Source organism: Mangifera indica, chromosome 12 (assembly GCF_011075055.1).
Source record: "Mangifera indica cultivar Alphonso chromosome 12, CATAS_Mindica_2.1, whole genome shotgun sequence".
Lineage (NCBI taxonomy): Eukaryota > Viridiplantae > Streptophyta > Magnoliopsida > Sapindales > Anacardiaceae > Mangifera > Mangifera indica.
Genome location: NC_058148.1, coordinates 13,028,358 through 13,048,814, shown reverse-complemented (window position 1 = coordinate 13,048,814; position 20,457 = coordinate 13,028,358). Strand labels below are relative to the sequence as shown.

General features: G+C 31.3%; 3 protein-coding genes across 5 annotated transcripts; 1 reads left to right on the top strand and 2 right to left on the bottom strand.

Annotated features, from left to right (window-relative positions):
- Positions 1-1,553: 1,553 nt before the first annotated feature.
- LOC123192389 (equilibrative nucleotide transporter 3-like) lies at positions 1,554-4,578 on the bottom strand. Of its 3 annotated transcripts, XM_044604922.1 has the most exons (11): positions 4,423-4,523; positions 4,197-4,278; positions 4,010-4,084; positions 3,793-3,897; positions 3,395-3,550; positions 3,127-3,270; positions 2,938-3,043; positions 2,538-2,710; positions 2,301-2,464; positions 1,822-2,080; positions 1,554-1,734 (listed from the first exon to the last, which is right to left on the bottom strand). In XM_044604922.1, exons 3-11 carry the CDS (start codon positions 4,049-4,051, stop codon positions 1,624-1,626), a joined length of 1,260 nt encoding a protein of 419 aa, XP_044460857.1. In that variant the 5' UTR covers positions 4,052-4,084; positions 4,197-4,278; positions 4,423-4,523; the 3' UTR covers positions 1,554-1,623. The 3 variants fall into 3 exon arrangements, with proteins under 3 accessions (XP_044460857.1, XP_044460856.1, XP_044460859.1); XM_044604921.1 differs by lacking the exon at positions 4,197-4,278 and having other exon boundaries at positions 4,423-4,578; XM_044604924.1 differs by lacking the exons at positions 4,197-4,278; positions 4,423-4,523 and adding an exon at positions 4,304-4,322.
- A 5,990-nt stretch (positions 4,579-10,568) lies between these two features.
- Positions 10,569-12,471, top strand: LOC123230371. Its single transcript, XM_044656560.1, has 2 exons — positions 10,569-10,998; positions 11,096-12,471. The coding sequence occupies exons 1-2, from the start codon at positions 10,752-10,754 to the stop codon at positions 12,145-12,147; spliced, it is 1,299 nt and encodes a 432-aa protein (XP_044512495.1). The 5' UTR covers positions 10,569-10,751; the 3' UTR covers positions 12,148-12,471.
- Positions 12,472-15,206: 2,735 nt separating this feature from the next.
- LOC123192087 (myb-related protein 308-like) lies at positions 15,207-16,584 on the bottom strand. The gene is made up of 3 exons (XM_044604551.1): positions 16,446-16,584; positions 16,217-16,346; positions 15,207-15,972 (listed from the first exon to the last, which is right to left on the bottom strand). Exons 1-3 carry the CDS (start codon positions 16,582-16,584, stop codon positions 15,207-15,209), a joined length of 1,035 nt encoding a protein of 344 aa, XP_044460486.1.
- Positions 16,585-20,457: the final 3,873 nt, after the last annotated feature.

Sequence of the window (20,457 nt, the reverse complement as noted above, 5' to 3'; positions counted from 1 at the left end):
AATATAATAATTATTTCTAATTTTTTTATTTATTGAATTATATAAAAAAATATTGTTTCTCGATTAATAAAACCATGAATTAAAATAATCAATGAATATTTATATTTTAATTTATTTGATAATTCCATTCGGTTAAATTTTTTGTCTTCAAAGAAGATGCTTTGACGAAACAATGAAAGCCCCTTTTAATCAACATCAATTGGCCAATCATGTTTTGATGCAATCTCAGCTCTTACCCTTAATCTTTCAAAAACTCAAGTATTCTTTTGTTACATTTGATTGTTAATTAAAATGGTAAAAATATCATTTCATTTTTAATATTAACAAATATAATGTTAATCATTTCTTGTCTCAGGTTTTAAAAAATGATAAATTCACCTCAGGTTCAACTTTTCTAGTTTTGAAAATTGATTTTTTCTCTCATCTTAGGGCTTTTTTTTCTTCTCTCTCCAGTCACCATCTTTGTCTTTGACGATGCTCTCTTCTCACCCTAAACCTTCATTAGCATTCCCTCTTCCTCTCAAGTGATATCTCCGACAATTATATCATGATTTTCGACTAAAAAATGAGCAAGAGATATGGATCTCCTACTCTTTTTTGTGATGTCATCACCCTTCCTTCAATGGTCTACATAGAAAGAGGAAGCAGAGGGTCAATTCCTCGGCCCTTTCCTTTTCTAATTTGTGTGTAGGAAGGTTGGATCATTCCTTAGATTTCTTCAAACAAAAAAACGAACGTTGGATCATTACTTGATTATCACTAGCAATGTCAGCTTTCTTAGCTAGTAAAATTGACTGTGTCTTGGATTTCTTCATCGATCGAAGATGAAGGGAGCCGTTAGAGATGGAAGGAGAAATGGTCAAAGATAGAGATGCAACTGTGATTTTTTTTTAGTTTGGGGGCCGATTGAAGATGAAAATTTTGAGAAATTGGAAACTTAGGGTAGGGGAAAAAAAAATCATTTTTCTTAATAATATACTCTTTCATTAAATTTATGTTTTTTATGAGCATGTATAATAAATGTTAATAAAGATAAAATAATAATTTATAATTAAATTATCAAAATTATTAATTTTAATTATATATATATAGATCAGTATTTAAGTTTTAAAAAGTTAGATGTGGGAGTTTGGATATATATTAAAATTTAGGTGGGGATTAGCCGTTTGGCCACATCAATTTCATTAGTTGATGCATTGTTTAAATTCGAGTCATGAAAGCAAGGAATTGCTTTAGTGATTGGTCAAAATCTAAGTGAAAGATTCATTGGTAAAAGAAGAGAAAGAAGTTGAAAGCCTGATAAGGTTAACTTTTTGTCTACGGTGGATATTTATTTATATTCATCATAATTAATTAAAGGTCAACGATCTTTATCGTGGACGAATATTTTATCTTTAAAACTTTAAAAAAGATTGTCTGGGAATTTGAACATCGAATCTACTTTAAAAAATTATTTAAATTTGTATGTATTGTGAATCATTCATGTGTCTCAATTTATGTTCTGGTCAAATTCATGTGCCATTAATTTTACGCAATCATATAATAAAACAAAATTTAATAAAAAAAAATATCGATTGCTTTTCAAATATATAATTTAATTACATTCAAAGGGTTCTTTTCTTATTAAAAGCCTTGTTTACCAATGAGCCAGAGCCAGCCAAGAGCAACCCCCGCAAAAATGCCACCTAATAGACAGAACACTAGTATGTTTCCCAGTGCATTTTGCTCAGGTCCCTACAAAAACCAACAACCCATTTACATTTTAGTAGGAACTATTTGGAAAATTTTTCACAATTATAATGAAGTATGGTGTGAACTAACCTTGTAACCTTTGGGTGCCACTGTAAAGACACATACAGTTAGATAACCATTAGTGAGTCCTAAGAAGGAAGTGAGCGCGATCATCCATCCCTGGTCTGCGTATTTAGCAGTGAAGTAGAATGCTGGAATGAGTAAGAATCGAGCAAGAATGGAAATCATAAGACCCTTTCTAGATTCTAACTTTAGACATTCCACAAGAGGGATATATCTTGATATTAGATCCCACCCGTTGTATGATGCAACAAGAACAAGCGGGTACCTAAAACGCCACCAGCCATGCACAGGGAAATTGATCAGGATGGACATGTAACATTGTATTCAATACTATCAATAACTTCAAGTTCATTTGCTTCTGGTTCTTACAATTCTTGAACAAATTTAGAGTACATCACCAGCAAATTATATGCTAATTGGCTTGAAATACTTGAAATAATTTGAGTTTCCATTGACATGATGACTGCCAAAGAAGAATCACTTACCAGGTGTCGCCTAATTGGTGATGTCCAGTGTCCTCGTATAAGAAACCAGGAAAAATGGATAATGTCACAACATATATCATAATCACATCAAGTGCGTAATCTATATTTTGGAAGAATAGTTGCTTATTGCTCAATCGTTCCTTTTGAATAACTTCATCTTCAACCTACAAGAATTCCAAAAGCTTTTATTGCTCTGTATCAGAAAACCTCTAAAGTTTACAAAAAGGAGCAAAATACTTGATTGGCTCTTGTTTGGATTCCAACAGCTGCAAGGTCAGCTGCAACCGTTTTTGATCCTTCAGAGGCAGCTTTGGCACGGAAATACTTAACAATTGGCAATTTAGGGAAGCAATATGCATATAGCAGAATGCATACAAACTCAAAGAAGGTGCATATTCCTAGGAATAACACTGCATAGAATGATGAAAAAGAAATTAATGGGACATCTTAGAGACACATATACAGAAGTTGTCTTCACTTGTTTACTGGAAAAATAACTACATAGCTAAAAATTAAGTCAAACATCCAAATCCACAATTTTCACTTCTGCAATATATATATTCCACAGATCACTCGTAGAGAATGTGAAGAAACTGATTTTTTGTTCTAGTAACTGATAAAATTGAAAATAACATACTAACTCCCTTGCGAAGACCATTGTGCTGGTTTTCAAAGGCTGCCACTGTTACTAGCCTCAAAGCAGAGGTCAAGGCTCCTGATGCAGCCATGCCAGCTAAATAGGACTGCAAAACAGAAAATTTCTCTGTGAAGCTATTCAAAAACAATGTGTAGAAGAACATTCACAAGGCTCAAAAAGCATATAAACCTGTATGAATTCAGGGCACATGAAGGATAAATCCCCAACCATTCCACCTTCAATATGGGCATCTGCAATTCCAAAAATAACAACAATGGCACATATACCAAGAAAAGGCCCAAGTCCCCCCTTCCCCGATGTAGCTAAATCCAACTGCCACAATGTTACACTGACTTATCGTTAATATATATTGAAAACTATTAAAAGAAATAGAAGATTGATGAATAAAAATGAAATAATCAGAAATAGCATAGAGACAAACATCAGAGATACTTACAAGAATGAGTGCTAAAGTACTTGCAAAGAAAAGAGCATAACCAGCTAAGTTCCTCAATCTAGTGTTAATCCTCGACTCATTGTATGCTAATATCGCCATTGTCCCAAGTGCAAATGATTCATAAACAAGGGTAAGTGCCCTTGTAGGATGGTATTTCTTAAAAGAGAATGAAACGGATCAGCAATCAAGCTCATATACTTTGTCTAAATTTGAAAGGAATAAAATAAACTTTATATTTATAAACCAAATGAATTCATATATGTATTAATGAATTTGAACTTTTTTTCTACATAAACAGCTATCCAACAATGAATTCAGCCAGTTTCAGAATGCAAAAAGGATCATTCAACTCATTTGTGGCTGCAAAAGTGTGATATAATTATACATGAGATACATACCGTGAACAGTTTGCCGTAATAATCTCCTATTGTGAGCATACTGTTCCAAGCAACAAGACAACCTAGCCCAAGAATCCAGCAAATTACCATTGCTTTATACTTTCCCTGATTAGTGCAGAAATTAATTTAATCAAATACCATATTTTGACTTCATTTAAATGGAAGTAATTTTCATCATTTTCTGAATCAATAAATCAAAAACAGATTGAACACAAACCTCAAGCCTTTCTGGAGTCTTACTCCCCACTTCGACAGTCATGACTCCTCAATATTAGCCTACAAGTTTTGACTCCTGACATTGGGGTACTTAAAACAGATTAGTACAGAATTATTACAGTGCAAATGAAATACCAAAAGCTATTAGAGATATGCAAAACCAAGACCATAAGATACTATATGCTCACTTGATCTGGTTTCTTAGCAGTAAGCGATTAGCTGTTTTGAAGAACAATAATATCGAGACTGTATCCCAAAAAAAAAGAATTTCTACAGGAAACATGTAAGTAAATACCTAAGTTTGTGTATTAGAGAACACCAGACATAATGAAGCAGCAACAGACATGAAACATGAATTATACAGAATTGAAAACAAACAAAAAAAAAAAGTGCAGAAGCGAAGGATGAGCTTACTTCTCTTTCTTCAGGGGAAGGGGTTGGGTGGGTGTGGACTATGGAGTATGAAAGCAAAAGTAGACTGGCTAAAATAAAATGGAAAAGGAAAGAAATTGAATTTTGTGACAGCTATTAATTAGGACAGTGAAATGATAGAGCAAAATAAGGCAAGAGGATCAAAAAGAATATCGGGGATTTCTATGATTTTTTTTTTTTGGGTGATATAAAATCGCGTGGTAAATTAGGAAATATATTCAATCATATATTAAAAAATATATACATATATTAAATACACTCTATTATAATATTTTAATTTTTTAAACCAAAATGTAGAATAATTATTTTATATTATAATATTTAGATAAAATAATGTAAATCTGGCATCGCATGAACTTATAATATATGATATTTACTCAATTTTAAAAATAGAAGTTTAATGATAGAACTCTAGCCCTCATAGGAAGGGTGATTTTTGGTGTAAATGGAATTTGTTAAGCTACATGTATGAACGCAAATTCAGATTTCTCACGTGAGAGAATACATAGCGGTCAAAGCCTTAATCTTAACAGTGACGTGACGTTAATATTTATTTAAAGAGTAATATTATGTGTATCCATTTTGGATATATAAATATATACACACTCATATGTGTTATCATATGATTGGTTATTGTTTTATTCTTAATTTAAAATTATCCAATCATATGATAATACATATAAATGTATATATATTTGTATACTCAAAATAGGTACATATAGTTTTATTGTTATTTAAAAATGGAGATAATAATTTGAGCACAAAGTCAACAAATAAATTTGCCGTCTTAGCTGGATGTGCCATGGCATGCCGACCTGAGCTTATTATTATTTTTATTATTGCTCTTAAATTGTAGGAGAATAAATAATCTTAGGCAACCAACTCTACAATCATATGACTTCTTGTGTTCGAAAAATGGGCTGAAAGCCCAAACAAAAGAATAGTGAAAGAGAACCCAGGCTAGGAGGCTCAAGCCCTAAAGTCCAGTAGGCCCAGAATCTTTCTAAGAAGTAGTTGCATTTCAGTACAGCTCACTCTATTCCAAATTATAGGAGAAACATTCAATATAAAATAATATTGAATTATATATGAACTTATATTAATTATTTATATATTTAGTGCTACTCTCTTGAGTTAAATTATTGGATTAAACCAATCTGGACATTATTAAGCTTCCTTGACAAAAATAATCGTCATGTTTCTTAATCTGAAGATTCTAGTGGGGTGGAATATTAATCTTAAGGATAATGCTTTGCCACGTTTTAACTTGTTTTTCCTTTCCTTTCTATTCATTGTTGTTTGGTGATTCTGTTGCCGTTGTTGGCTAGCTGTCGTGTTGAGTTTTGTTCCGAGTTGTCGTGATTCCTTGCTGTTGATTGTTGAGTTGAGTTCAATTATGAAACGTTGAAGATCCTTTGCAGTCATGTTCATTTTTGCGATGTCTCTCCGCCAATAATGTTATCCCTAACTTGGGATTTTATCGTTGCTATCAAAAATTAGGTGCAGATGCCCCTTCTCTTTTTATACCATTTGAGTGATATAATATCAAAATATATATTTAGTTTATAAATATAACGATTAAAATCTATATAATATAAAATTAATTAATTTATATTAAGATTTAATTTTTTATATTTATATATCATTTATTATATTATATTTATTAGATGTAAAATTTTAGTCTTTAATATCCTTCTTTAAGTATACCCACTATAAATTATCAAGTCGGCCATTTGGTAGGGTTTGGTACTATATTTGGTTTCGAGTGTAATATTATATACCATGTCTAATAAAAATGAGTAATATATAAGTGTAGTAAATTAGATTTTAATATAAGTTAATTAATTTTATGTAATATAAGTTTCGATCTCCACAATTATAAATTCAATATATATTCTGATATAGTATTAGAGTATAAGTCAAACGGTGAGCTTAATAACATAAAATGTTTCTAAATACAAGTGACAACATACCTATCTAAAAATAGATTCAATTAAATGATAGACTTAACAATTTATGGTAATTCTATTTGAGGGAAAGTATTGAAGATTAAAGTCTTACATTTAATAAAAATGAGTAGTATAATATATACATATAATGAATTAAACTTTAATATAAATCAATTAATTTAATATAATATAAATTTCAATTCCTATATTTATAGATCAAATATATATTTTCAATATATGAGTTGGAACCGATTCTTCAATAATGAATAGATGGGCCAAAACATGACAAGAAACATTGTACAAATGACAAAATCTAAATGGTAATTCATGAGCAAAGATGGTTACAAAAGTAGATATGACAATTCTATGACACTGGGTTTTAGCAATTTAGTTTTTAGGTGAAAGACCCTAAATATTAACTTAATTCGAATTAAAATTATATTAATATTTATTAATTTTAACTCAATTTAAATTTATGATGTGATTTAGATTATATAATATGTTATATTATAACAAAATATCATCAGTTTTACTTGTTTGACATGAAATAATTTTACATATATATATATATATATATATATATATATATATTATATACTAACTAAAAATTACATTATAAAAAATATAATTAAATACAAATATTTATAATTTTGTAGTCAGAAAGTTCCAAACTAACATAAAAAGTTCAAATGAGAAGTAATAGGAACATTGACAAACTTACAAACATAAAAAGAAAATAACAAATAAACTATATTACGGTCAATCAGGTTGTTGTATTAAATCGGTCAGTTATGATTGGTTTTGTATCAAATATGAATCAAATTAATTTTGGATTGACTCGTACACAATTTGGCCTATATTTTGTGCAAAACTAATTCAACTTTAATCCTATCCAAAAACTCAATCAAAGGTGGAATAAGAGTGCAAGGGACCGGAGTACTCACGGTTTGAAATCGAATAGTTGCTTGACTCTCCTACGATGTGTAGTTAGTTCTTCAGTTCGGGAAGAAAGCTAGGTTCCTAGCCTTCTCATCGCTCTGACTCTTTCTTGTATTTGTGTTTAAAAATCTCAAATTAATTTTTTTGTCTAAAGCCTTGATTTTGATTTTTATCGAGCCAATCCTAGCCTCTTGGGCTAGTGGGTGTTTTGACCCATTAGGCCCAACGGAGTCCTCGGCTTATTTAATTGGCCTAAGGACTTTTTCCGCTCCAAACTATTCTATTATTTCATATTCTTACTCTTTAATTTTAAAAATCTTATTTATCTATTTATAGATGATTAAAATTAACATAATCCTAAACTCTAAAAATTTTATCTTCTCCCCTTCTAAACCCTAAAAATTAACATTTCACCCCTAATTAAGTTTTAAAAAATGACATTTTTCTTTTTAGGGTTTGGTTTTTAAACTCTAATGTCATTGTCAGAGGCCTCTCCCTCTGACGATCTCTCTTTTTTCACTTGAATCTTTGACTAACGTGTTTAAAATCGAGAAGATGACGATCTCGTCTTCATCATCTTCCCAGATGAAGGCGAGATTTTCATCTTTGACTTTTCAACAAGACTCTTCATCTTTATTACTTAAAATGCATCAACTGGAGGTTTAAGTGAGAGGAGAGAGATTGCTAGAAGGAGAGAAAATGTCAGAAGGGAAACACTGCTAGCAATAATGTCGAAGATTTAAAACTCAACCATAGGGGGAGAATGTCATTTTTTAAAACTTAGTTTAGAGAGAATATGGTTAGTTTTTAAGGTTTAAAGGAGGAAAGTAAATTAAATTTAAGTTTTTTTTTAATATTATATTTGAAATAACGATTTTGTTTTTAAAACTAGTAGACTTAATTGTTTATAGGTACATAAATAAGATTTTTAAAATTAAAAGATAAAAATTTAGAAAAACATGATACTTTGAGTGTGGAAATAAGTCTTTCGGCTTATTTAATTTATAATTTATTTTAACATGTAGAACTTATATTTGACCGAAAATATTATTTATGTTGAATCAAGGTATTAGTAAATAATAATTTAAGAAAGTAAAAAATTGATCATATCCTTTTATTAATATATTAAAATTAATGAAAAAATATATTATCACGTTTCGTCCGAGCTGCTTCTGTTCCGCCACTACTTTTAAGATATGGATGTTGATCGGTCCAATGGACACGCGTTATTACAGTAGCCGGATCCTATTCGCCGAAGGGTATAATCACGCAATGGGAGGTCTTTGTCTTGAAAAGACTTATTCCACCGACTAAACCACCGACCAAGTGAAAGTAACCGACGGATGTCTCTATTTGCATTAATTTGATTATGATTTATATGATATTAATTACCCTTGAAACAATCATACTCATGAAAGCATACAATCCTCTTATATTATTCCAACTTGAAGGTCAGGAACAAAAGAAAAGGTTCAGAGTAGGACCCACCAAAACTCCACAACTTAAGCTCTAGCCACAATTCTCTGATATTATTTCAATTTAATTATTAGAGTTGAGTTAAACACGGATAATAAGGTGTTTATGTCGCTCCAACTTATAAATTAATTATCTGGCTTGGTTGAATTTGAGTTTAACTTTTAATTTAAACTAAATAATTAGTAAAATAATATTATTTTAATCATTATAAAAATAATATCAATTTAATTATAAAAAAAATAAAATTATTTTAGTTGTTAAAACTTAAACTACTCTCTTAAGTCAACAACTCAGGCCAAACCAATAAGTCATAAATACGAATTGAGTTTTAAATTTTAAATTTATATTTTGATTTGAGTTTGGACTTTTCTTTTGATAAAACGATATGAATTGAAGCCAAACTCAAACATTTTTATTACTCAATAACCCAGCTGATATCGGACTGTTATCAATGGCTAGAGAGTAAAAATTTGTCAATTGTATTATTGAAATTTCCTTATTCCATTATTCACACGTGGCGATTCAATCTTGAAGAAAGGACCTGCTTAATCTATTGGGCTGTCAATACTAAAACCGGACAGCTCCGTGTGTTTATCATTTGCTCGCAGACAAAATGGTGACTGGCCGCCACGTTGTAAATTACAATCTGACAGAGAAATGTAACCATCAGTTACTCTAGAGGCTGTTTGGTTCCGGTCAGTAAGAATTATGATAATATCCCAACTTTTATTATTTATATTTATTTGATTTATTAAAAATAAAATATTATGTTAATTTTTTATTAATAATAATAATATGATAAATAATATAAATAATAATTTAATTATTATATTTATTTTAAATATTAAAAGATTATCAAAATAATTTTGATTTTATTATAATTATATTATTATTTATAAGACAAAAATAAATTTATTTTTAATTAATATAATAAATGATAAAAAATTTAAAAATAATTATAACTAAAATATTTAAATAAAATAATTTATTAATATTTTTAATTATCTTTAATCAAACATAATAATTATTTATTTATTTCTATTTTTATTAAATTTTACCCTAATTGATAATAAAAATATAATCATAATTTGATTCACCAGTTAAAGGTTGTAAATGTAGCTGGTCTGCCATTGGTTTGCCGGTGTTATGGTGATATGATTCTGACTTATGACCATGCTGTCAATTTTAAGACTCAAAAGCTTAGACTTTTGTTATCAAGAAATTAATTAGTGAATCAATAATCTATGATTCTGTATTAATTCAAGAAGATTTGACTTCTGCAACTTTTTATCATGCAGGCCAGTTTCTAGCTCTTTCTGCGGCCAAAAAGCAAATAATATTCAAATCCAACTAGTTTTAGTTTATGACCAGATGTAGTGGTTTGTCGATGTGGGTGACTTTCTTTCATGTTGAGTAGCTTTTCAATCAATTAAGTTTAATTACGCTTATGGGTCCCATTGGTTTAAAATTAACATATAATTACATCATTCATTACATCCTTAAAAGACAGTATTAATCACCTTCTAAATAATAAATTATTATGATGAGCTGGGCATTTTTTTAATTTAATATTTACTTGAGGAAGAGAATCAAGCCAATAAGAGTCAGACCCCACTAACCGACCAGGTCCCACCCTACTCAAAATACCTAACTTGATTTGAGACTAGGGTAGCGATACAATCAACTTCAAGTTGGTAGGGCCCATTAATCATGTTTTCATCAACTATATCAACGGTCAGGATGTGTTTGTCATACAGAGCCATGATCTACCTCTGTCGAAAACTCCTTTACATGCAGACTTTCTTTTACAGTCTCTACTAGCTCTTTGTCTTTCATTAACATGGCATCCCCCAAACGCTCTTAAAAGAGAAAACTTCAGGCGGAGAATCCAACGCTTTGAAAGTCTTTTTATAGTCTTGAGAGGTTTATTCAATTGACGCTAACTCAATGGCATCGCTTCATCCATCAGAGCTCGACTCCGGAACTACCGATTCTGTCGCCTCCTCTCCTCGTTCTGACCGCCATGATCTCCATAATACTTCGCGTGTACGATTCATGTGCAGCTTCGGCGGCAAGATCCTCCCCCGACCTCACGATAATCAGCTTCGTTATGTTGGTGGCGATACTCGCATAGTTGCCGTCCACCGGTGTACCACCTTCTCTGCTCTACTCATCAAGCTCTCAAAACTTTCAGGTGCACATTAATGAATAATCGGAATTCGGAATAAATCAAGTTTTAATATTTCAATCTTCTTATCGTTGCATTTTGTGATGCATGTTAATGTAATTAGGTGACAGTAACATTAGCGTGAAGTATCAGCTGCCTAATGAGGATTTGGATGCATTGATCTCGGTCACCACAGATGAGGATGTGGAGAACATGATGGAGGAGTATGATCGTGTATCACAGAATCAAAACCCAAGATCAGCTAGGCTCCGTCTCTTTCTTTTTACTAAAGGTGATCATGATTCCCGAGCCAGTAGTATCAGCTCGCTCCTTGACGGCGCAGCTAACCGAGAACACTGGTTCTTTGACTCTCTCAATAGCGGCGCGGGGCTCGAGCGTCGACGTTCAGAGGCTTCCTCGATCGTGTCTGAAGTACCGGATTATTTATTCGGGTTGGATAATTCTGATGACGCGCAGCCTCGTGAACCAAAACTCAAGTCTCGTTTAGTTTTGCATGAGAATGTATCGGTATCAGATCCAGGTTCTCCTGCCCCTGTTGTTTCGTCGCCGTTTTGCTCCACATCAGCCGCACATATTGTTCCATCCATGCCGGATCTTCCTCCGGTTAAGACTAAACCCGATAACCCGGTTGCGACAATAGAGTCAAAACGGAGTAGTCAAGGGGATGGCTATACAGAGATAGTGGAGCCACAAACGCAGCCAATACAGCCAACCGGATATTCAGGTCAACCCATGTGGCAATATATACCGGATTCTCACTACTCGGGTCCTGCGGTACAACAAATACCAGTTTATTATGTTCCGGGTCCGGTTCAACACGGAAATGCCTCGATGCAGCAGTACCCTATTCGAGCACAGTATGTTCATCAATACCCGGTTCCTGGGGGTCAAATGCCTGTAGGATACCAACAGCCAGTTCCGACCTCTAGTCAAATATACGGTGGACCTGCAGTGAGTCCTGTGGCGAAGATGGATCATGCATATGACCCGGCAATGAGAGTAGTTTCATCTGAGGGAGTGAACCAGCAGGTGTATTATGGGGTTAGAAATGCGGGTTTGGTTCAGGGGTATCAGGGTATGATGGTGCCAGGTGGAGAAGAATTTACAAGGACCGGATCTGACTTAAATCCGGGCCGGATCTCACGGTCCTCTTGAAGGGGGCCGGGTCATGTGGGTAAATTACGGCAAAAAGCCTGGTGTGTGTGATTCTGGTAATTGCTTTGTGGATTGTAATTCATTTTCATTTTGTTTGATGAAAGTGGGAATGAAATTTGATAGAATTGTACAGGAAGAGAACTCAAAAATTGGTATAATGTTTTTGAGTTGTGGTATGTAGAGTTAAAAAATAATTGTAGTGTTTGAAGGGTCATGTATTAAGCCAAAAAGCCATTCAGGATTTACCTGTATGTATGTATGTATGTATGTATGTATGTATGTATATGTTATCATCTAATGGCCGAAGGACTATTTTCCATCCAAGGTATATTGTTCTCCTAAGTTTTTTCCCTTTTAACTTTAAAAATCTCAAATACTTATCCATGAATAGTTAAAATTAACGTAGTAAGGACAAAATCGTTATTTTATTTATAATATTAAAAGTAAACTAAAACATAATGTTTTTTCTCCTCTAAACTTTAAAAACTAAAAGTTTTCTCTAACCTAAGTTTAAAAAAATGATAGTTTCCCTTTAAGATTTCGTTTCTAGATCTCTAGCATCATCTCCGACGTCATTACTGGCGGCTTTTTCCTCCCAAAGCTTTCTCTCCCTCCGGTGGTCTCTCTCCACCCATTTAGATGCCTGATTGACATCGAAGGAGCCATGGAAGATGAAGACGAAGCTCTTCATCTTTCACGGCTCCTCCAAAGCCAATCGGGCGTCTAAATGGGTGAAGAAAGACCATCGAAGGGAGAGACTGACGACAATAACACCAGATATATGACAATGAAACCCTAGGGAAAAATTGTCATTTTTTTAAGACTTAACTTTGGAGAAACTTTTAGTTTTTAAAGTTTATGAGGACAAAAAGAGATAAAATTTTAAGGAGTTAGAGTTTTATTAATTTTAATTGTTCATGGATGGGTATTTGAAATTTTTAAAATTAAAAAGGAGAAACTTGAGAAAACAGCATACCTGCGGTGGGAAATAGTCCTTTGGCCTTATCTAATAGTTAAAACATAGGAAAAGTAAACAAAATAGCGGATTATTAAGATTATTGTTGATAGATGTGAATAGCTTCCCAAGTACCTTTCCATTTCTCTTTTCAGATTCACGGTATGAATCTTTATCCATTCATTCACAATTTTACAGACACTCTTTTTTTTTTTTTTTTTCAAATAAAATTATATGTATATATTGTTAGTATATAATTAGATATATAAATGATATATTATCATATAATTAAATAATTTTAAATAAAAAATAAATAATGTTTAATTAAATATAAATTATTAGCCATATTGATTGAACTTAATGACTCAGCCGGTGTTACCTACTCAACTTAAAATGTGAGACGATAATAGTCAGCCATCTCAATTTTTGATATAAGGTGTAGTGTTTCTCAATCTTATGTGGTCTTGATGATAGCTTTAAGATTGCCCATTTTTTTTTTCCAAGTTGTACTCAATGACTGAATGGTTTGGTTGCTGCCTACTGGGTATATGTAATAAAATTATTTATAAAAAATAATATATTTAATTTCATGTATAAATAAATAAATAAATAAATATATATATATATATATATATATATATATATATATATAGAGCTTAGTTATATATTAAATATAAAATAATATATAATCGTATAATATTTTTTTTTTTATATAAAATTATACATACAGCTTAATTGGGTACAAATTCATTTTTTGTGCAGGTGGGTTCAATTTCTTGTGGGGCTGACTTCATGTGTTGTGCAACTAGGTACATGCCTTGAAGTGGCCAAGGAAAATACGGATTTATGTCCCGGCGGTAAATACAGATATACTTAAAAATGAGATATTTTCAAAATTTAAAGATTACCTTAGTAATCTATTTTTTATTATCTTATTTGATTTGTCAATAATAAAATATTATAATAATATTTTATTATCAGTACTGACATGATATGTAATATAGGTGATAATCTGATTATCACTTTTACTTTAGATATTAAAAGATTATCAAGATAATATTGATTTTATTATAATTATATTATTATTTATTAATTTTTTTAAACAAAAATAAATTTATTTTTAATTAATATAACAAATAATAAAAAGTATTTAAAAATAATTATATTTAAGGATATTTAAGTAAAATAATTTACTAATATTCTTTTATTACCTTTAATTAAACACAATAATTATTTATATTTATCAAATTTTATCAAACATAGTAATTATTTATATCCAATAATATTTTAAGTAATATATTTTTAAGGTAATCTCTCTATTTCGATAATACAATATTATCCAAAATAAACACTCCTAAAAAATAGTATTTTTTTGGGTTAAATTCATAGTGCGACGGGACAAAGAATCTAGAGAGTTTTAATCATCTTTTTTCCCCTCATACATTATGATTTGTAATCAATTAGTTTTTGGGTTAAATAATAATTGTAAGATACCCATTTGAATGATGATGGTCTGTGCATGGATGCAGTGATGATGTTGCTGGTTTTATAGTCGTAAGAATCTTCATCTCTCGTTCTTCATTCTAAACTCTTACCCTGCATGTTAACATAGGTATTCCTCTCATATAATATCAACTTTAATTACAATATTATAGCATATAATGTAAAAAAAAATTATATAAAGAACAGGAGGGAGACTGGGAGAGAGTGAGAAAAGGGAAATTGCAAAAGTTTATTGGTCTCCTTTTACCCAAAAAAAAGTTTATTGGTCTAAGTTGAAATCAGAATTTTGTGAAAACGATTGGGGCTTTCTCTTTCATCAATTAGAATCCAACTGGGTCACTAAGAAGAAGACACTAATGAGTCACGAATGCCAAAATAAAAAGATAAGACAAGAAGAAAAGAAGAAGATATATTCTCCGACTCCGATTTAATGCCTCACTTACCTTTTTAAGCTATTTTTGCTTCTTCCTCCCTATACATCATTCAATGACTATTCATCTCTTGTATTTTAATACATATATGAAAAATTTAGGTTTTTTATTTTCGTAAAAATTAACATCTTTAGTTCAATAACAACTAGCTGGAAGCAAATGCACATGGATTATCTTGAAGGAAGTCCCCACTGAGAAGTTAATTCTTCAATTTCAGGGTCATTAATAGCCTTATAACCTTCCTCCACAGATAGGTTTTCAATCGAGAATGGCTTCTCCAACCATTTCTCAAGTTCTGCTTTAGAAAATCCCACCTGAGGAGTTGTTGTTACTATAGATCCAGGGTCTATACCCGTCCCATAATCTTCCAACACGTCTAAATTCTCCATTGGACATTCCTGTGCCAATAAATTTTGAATTTCTTCATTTGAAAACCCTCCTTGACCATCCGGCAAGCCCGAAGTCTCCCCTGGAAACGTTTGTTCCAATAAATTTTGGAGTTCTTCATCTGAAAACTCTTCCTGAGAAGTTGGAACCATAAATCCAGGACCTGAAGCCTCAGAACATTCGTCCATGTCTAATTCTTTTATCGGAAATGACAGCTCCAATAAACTTTGAAGATCTCTATACGTTTCAAATAAATCGACGTTCTCTTCTGGGATCTGCATTCCGCAACTTTCTTTAGTAGGATCTAGACTTGAAGAATGATTATGAGTTAATATTTGTGAGGACACTGGAGAAGCTTCATAGCTGTCGAAGTTAGATGCATGTGGATCATTGATAGGTGAGGAACCGGCTTCAGACGAATGCTTCTGGTCGGCTATAATAGCGGCCCCTTGTGTTTCTTGCGAGTGCATCTTATTTAAGTGGGTGTGCCAGTAATTTTTAATCTCATTATCTGTTCTTCCAGGCAGTCTTGAGGCAATAAGGGACCATCTGATATTAGAACAAGAAAAAAAATGCAAATAATATATGAAAAGGTTCCAAGATATATCATTGGAATGTTGTTGGATATAACTTGGTCTGGAATCAAGAAAAAAGGTATAGTTAATATAAAATGTTCATCTTCACAAAACCTAGTAATCCCAAAAGAGGCAACGAATCATGACGTTGAAGTCATGCAAAATGACAAATTAATAGTAATGTCCAAAAATATTTCTATCGGTATGACAGTACTTACCGATTTCCCAGTTCTTGATGCAGCTTGATTATGATTTGCTCTTCTTCTTCAGTGAAGTTTCCACGCTTTATATCTGGCCTTAGGTAATTCAACCAACGAAGTCTACAACTCTTCCCCGTTCTCAACAAACCTAGCAGGGATTTAAAAAAAAGAAAAAATTAAGCAGATATAATATTCATAGGTCTCAAAACTAGTTTTTCATAACAAAAGTAGGTTTTCTGTTCCTCACCTGCATACTTTGGCATCTGAGCCCAATTCCAGATGCCATATTTACCAATATAAGCTGTCAATTTCTGGTCTTCTTCGGGAGTCCAAGAACCTTTTCTCAGATATGTCTTTTCACTGTCTCCATCTCTAGCCTTCACCATCTTAACTTCGGAGAGTCAGCCTCAGTTCTAGTTCTTCACCCTAAAAGCAGTCATAGGATTTATCGCTGTTTATATGAATGCAAGTCAATTGGAAAACGTGCTTCAAAGTTAAAAAATTTACAACGATTACAACGACTTTCAAGGAATAAACTGGCAATTTAGCTAAGATAAAGTTGCAAATTTGAATTAGGGCTGGACAAGGATTGGACGCTTCCTAGAACCAGTACTAAATTCACGCACATGATTGTTATGTAAAGCAATTCTTAATGAATCTTACTAATACATTGAAGAAAGAGAAAATTAATTTAAGCATTGTGAACAGGGTCCGACCGAATACGGACATATAAGTACAGGTACACCTGCGGAAAAATGCATTGTAAGAAGTTAAGAAACATCCTTTTATTAGAAGATCAAAAAACTAGAAATATGTAAAATCAAAATAATGTGGAATACAATGTGGATACCATGTTGTTACAATTATTTCATGTACTGTAAGAGGATAACCATCGCCTTTGTCATTTTATATTTGTTAAGAGAATCAGTGAGTAACCTTGTTATCAGTAAAATATTTTTCTTCCTCTCTCTTTGTTATTTGAATTATTGGCATGCATGCCATGTTATTTTAAAAATGACCTAGTTACAGTCTTGCAGATTCGTCCAAGTACAAGACCGGAACCGGCCTACCTGGTGTAGGTTCCGGTTCCAATCTCTTAAACTTATAAATTATGGAGCTGAATTGGAATCTATTCCCTCTCTCTCAAACCAAGAGATCAACTAACTTTACACAGGAGCGTGCCTTCCTGCAGTACCAAAAACATATTCATGATAAACTAATCTTCTTGCTGCCATTTATTTATAATGAAGGTGACTTTGATTTGTATGTTTCCGTGGATCAGATGACTGGTCTTTTATATTCTTCCTCAACCATTTTATGTTTTCAGAGGTGGAAGAGCCGTCAATATTTTCTAAAGATGAGTACACCATTTAAAAGTTTCAAGTTGAACTACAAGAAAAATTGGATACTTCCGATAACACTAGCTCAAATAATGGAGGTTCATCATATGTTCGGTTCCTACCCCTGGTTTTGGTTCCTAAGGGTTTGGAACCAAAATTGGAATAAAACCTATCAGTTTCAAAGAATTGGAATTGGAGCCTATTCGGGATAGGTCGATTTCTGTTCTTACCCAGAATTGAAAATGGATACCTGACAATTCTGGTTTCGGTTCATGAATTTTGCTCACCCCTATAGCCATTTTGTTTTTGCCAGGTTGACAATCCTTGTAAAAACCAATACTGACCATTGATTTTTTCTCAAACAAACCCAAAGCTAATAATTCTTTTGATATAGACTAATATTAATTTTTATGAACTTGTGATTAATAAAGATAATTTTAATATGATATAGCTAAACAGTATTAGTATGAGTTTTTTTATTTAACTTTTGATTAGGTCTAATAACCAACTATATATTGGTTAAATCTCTTCTCTTAAACCCATACAATATAGCTTTTCATTTTAATGTTTAGGTAATTTTAAGAACTTCACAGATTCAGATTGTATAACGTTTCAAATATTTCTATAATTCTAAAGTTTTAAATTTAATATTTTATAACATATGCAATGATCTTGCTAATTAAGATTGCTTGATTTTATTCGTTAATGTAAATTAAAATCTTACTATTTTGGCCACTAGATTTGTTTTAGTTCAAAAGGAAGATAACAGAAAAAGGGAAAAAAAAAGAAAAAAAAAGAAGAGAGAAACTCCAACTTTCAATCTTGAATCAAGAGAAGCATAAGATGTTTCTTTTGTTAGTGAAATGATGTGGATTTGCCAATCCGCACCTTTTCACATAAACATTAACAAACGAAAGCAATATTTTGTTTTCTCTCTATTAAGTTCTTATATTCTTCTTTTCAGCAATTTCTCAGTTAACAAACGAATTTTATTCTTACATTTTTGTTACTAAATTAACATATTTTATTCTGATTATCTGTAAGAAGTGCAGCAACTCTTCCCTTCTTCTATGTCGTGGCCTGGATTACTCTTAATGTCATTCCTCAAGCTGAACAAGATGAACAGCTGTAGAAAGATTGAAGGCAACTAAACTAGATAAATTATTATAGAATCCTTTGAACCCTCCCTAAGGCACTCGAGTTTACTTGTTTCATATCTATTTCATCTTTTTAATCCCCCTTTAAACTTTTCACACAAAGGATTAATTTGATTAGTTATTCCTTGAAGAATTCACACTAAGCAAGAGACATTGGTTTTGTAAACACATATACTAATTGATCTTAACACAAACCAATTGGTTTTGTGCAATAAATATTTCAATTTTCATACTTATAAATCTAATATATTTCTGATATGGTATCAGAACAAAAGTCAAATAGTACGTTTAACAGTCTAAAATGTTTTTGGATACAAGTAATAATATACCCATCCAAAAACGGACTCAATCAAATTGTAACTTAACAGTTTATAGTGGTTACACTCGAGAGAAGATGTTAGAGACTAAAGTCTCACATTTAATAAATACAATATAAATGAGTGATATATAAGTGTGAAAGATTGGACCTTAACGCAAATTAATTAGTTTTGTGTAATATAAGTTTTAATTTTCACACTTATAAACCTAATATATTTTCGACACTAATTGTTAAGTTGAAAGAATATATATATCTTACTTCTAACTCTCTGTTTATTACTTTTTCTCTAATGAAGTGATTGTCTATATCAAAATGATTTGTTTTAACATGCTAAACTAGATTTAATGCTAAAGCAGATGCACTCACATTATCAATAAGCCAAATATTTCAATAATCAATTTAACATCTAATTCTGAAAGTGTTGAAGCATATCCAAATCACTTCTGCAACAACCTATAATAGACATGGCAATGGCATAGCCCAGTGTGCTAGGGTCAGGTCGTGCCTAGGTCTGTCTAACTTGTAACTTTCTGGGAAGCAGGAAACAACATCATCGAAGATACAAAATTTATATATATATATAAAATAACGTAAAAAGAGTTGCATATCAAATGTTGAAATTCAGACAGAAAATTAGCACACCTGGAAGTTTTCAATTATTTAACTAAAAATGAAAACCCAGGTCAATAAAATATTTACTCATGTCATCCCTTCATGCCTTTCTCCATGATGCAGTCATATAATTTAAATAAAAATATTTTCATTTAATTTTTTGATATTTTTAATACATAATCGAGGATTTATATAACATTAAACGTCGTTAGGAGTGTCAGTACAACTGTTAGGATAAAAATACGTTGTCCAAATGGGTATAACTTCTTATTAATTAGTTTGTTGCAGGCATTTCAGATTTATAATATAGATAAAATTAAAGCACAATAAAATGGTTAGTCCATAAATTGATCTAATTTATATATAAATATTGATTAGTTTAAAATTTAATAAATCTATTTAACTAAAAAAATTATTTAAAACCGAGTTTACCTAATAACACATAATTTTTGTTTTATTAAAACTTAAATGAGTTAAAATTTATAAAATCTTAATTAAATTAATAATAAAATTTGTAATTGGTTTTTTCATTAGTTGTTAAATGGAGTGCCAATTGTTTAATTAGAATATCTAAAACTATTTTTTGTCATTTTAAGTTCTCTTATTCGATTGAATTAAAATTTGTGTTTCAAAGAAAGAAATATATTTGATTATTATTGATAATAGTACAAAATTGCTTTTTATAAATTTTATGTTTAAAAAATATAAAAAAATTTAATATTATTTAAAAGCATATAAAAATTTAGAAATAAATTCTGATTGAATCAATTAAACCAATCCAATTACGAATCAGGGCTTGACCACCAATTCGACCCGAATAAAACTAGCCAC

What these genes read in the sequence shown, in the direction of transcription:
- LOC123192389 (XM_044604921.1), bottom strand. Translation starts at nt 4,051, where the DNA reads ATGACTGTCGAAGTGGGGAGTAAGACTCCAGAAAGGCTTGAG. An exon ending in TGTGCCCTGAATTCATACAG is followed by an intron (nt 3,044 to 3,126) that starts GTTTATATGCTT and finishes TCTGTTTTGCAG; the next exon opens with TCCTATTTAGCTGGCATGGC. An exon ending in CACCAATTAGGCGACACCTG is followed by an intron (nt 2,081 to 2,300) that starts GTAAGTGATTCT and finishes GTGGCGTTTTAG; the next exon opens with GTACCCGCTTGTTCTTGTTG.
- LOC123230371 (XM_044656560.1), top strand. Translation starts at nt 10,752, where the DNA reads ATGGCATCGCTTCATCCATCAGAGCTCGACTCCGGAACTACCGATTCT. An exon ending in CAAGCTCTCAAAACTTTCAG is followed by an intron (nt 10,999 to 11,095) that starts GTGCACATTAAT and finishes TAATGTAATTAG; the next exon opens with GTGACAGTAACATTAGCGTG.
- LOC123192087 (XM_044604551.1), bottom strand. Translation starts at nt 16,584, where the DNA reads ATGGTGAAGGCTAGAGATGGAGACAGTGAAAAGACATATCTGAGAAAA. An exon ending in TCAGATGCCAAAGTATGCAG is followed by an intron (nt 16,347 to 16,445) that starts GTGAGGAACAGA and finishes AATCCCTGCTAG; the next exon opens with GTTTGTTGAGAACGGGGAAG. An exon ending in CATCAAGAACTGGGAAATCG is followed by an intron (nt 15,973 to 16,216) that starts GTAAGTACTGTC and finishes TTCTAATATCAG; the next exon opens with ATGGTCCCTTATTGCCTCAA.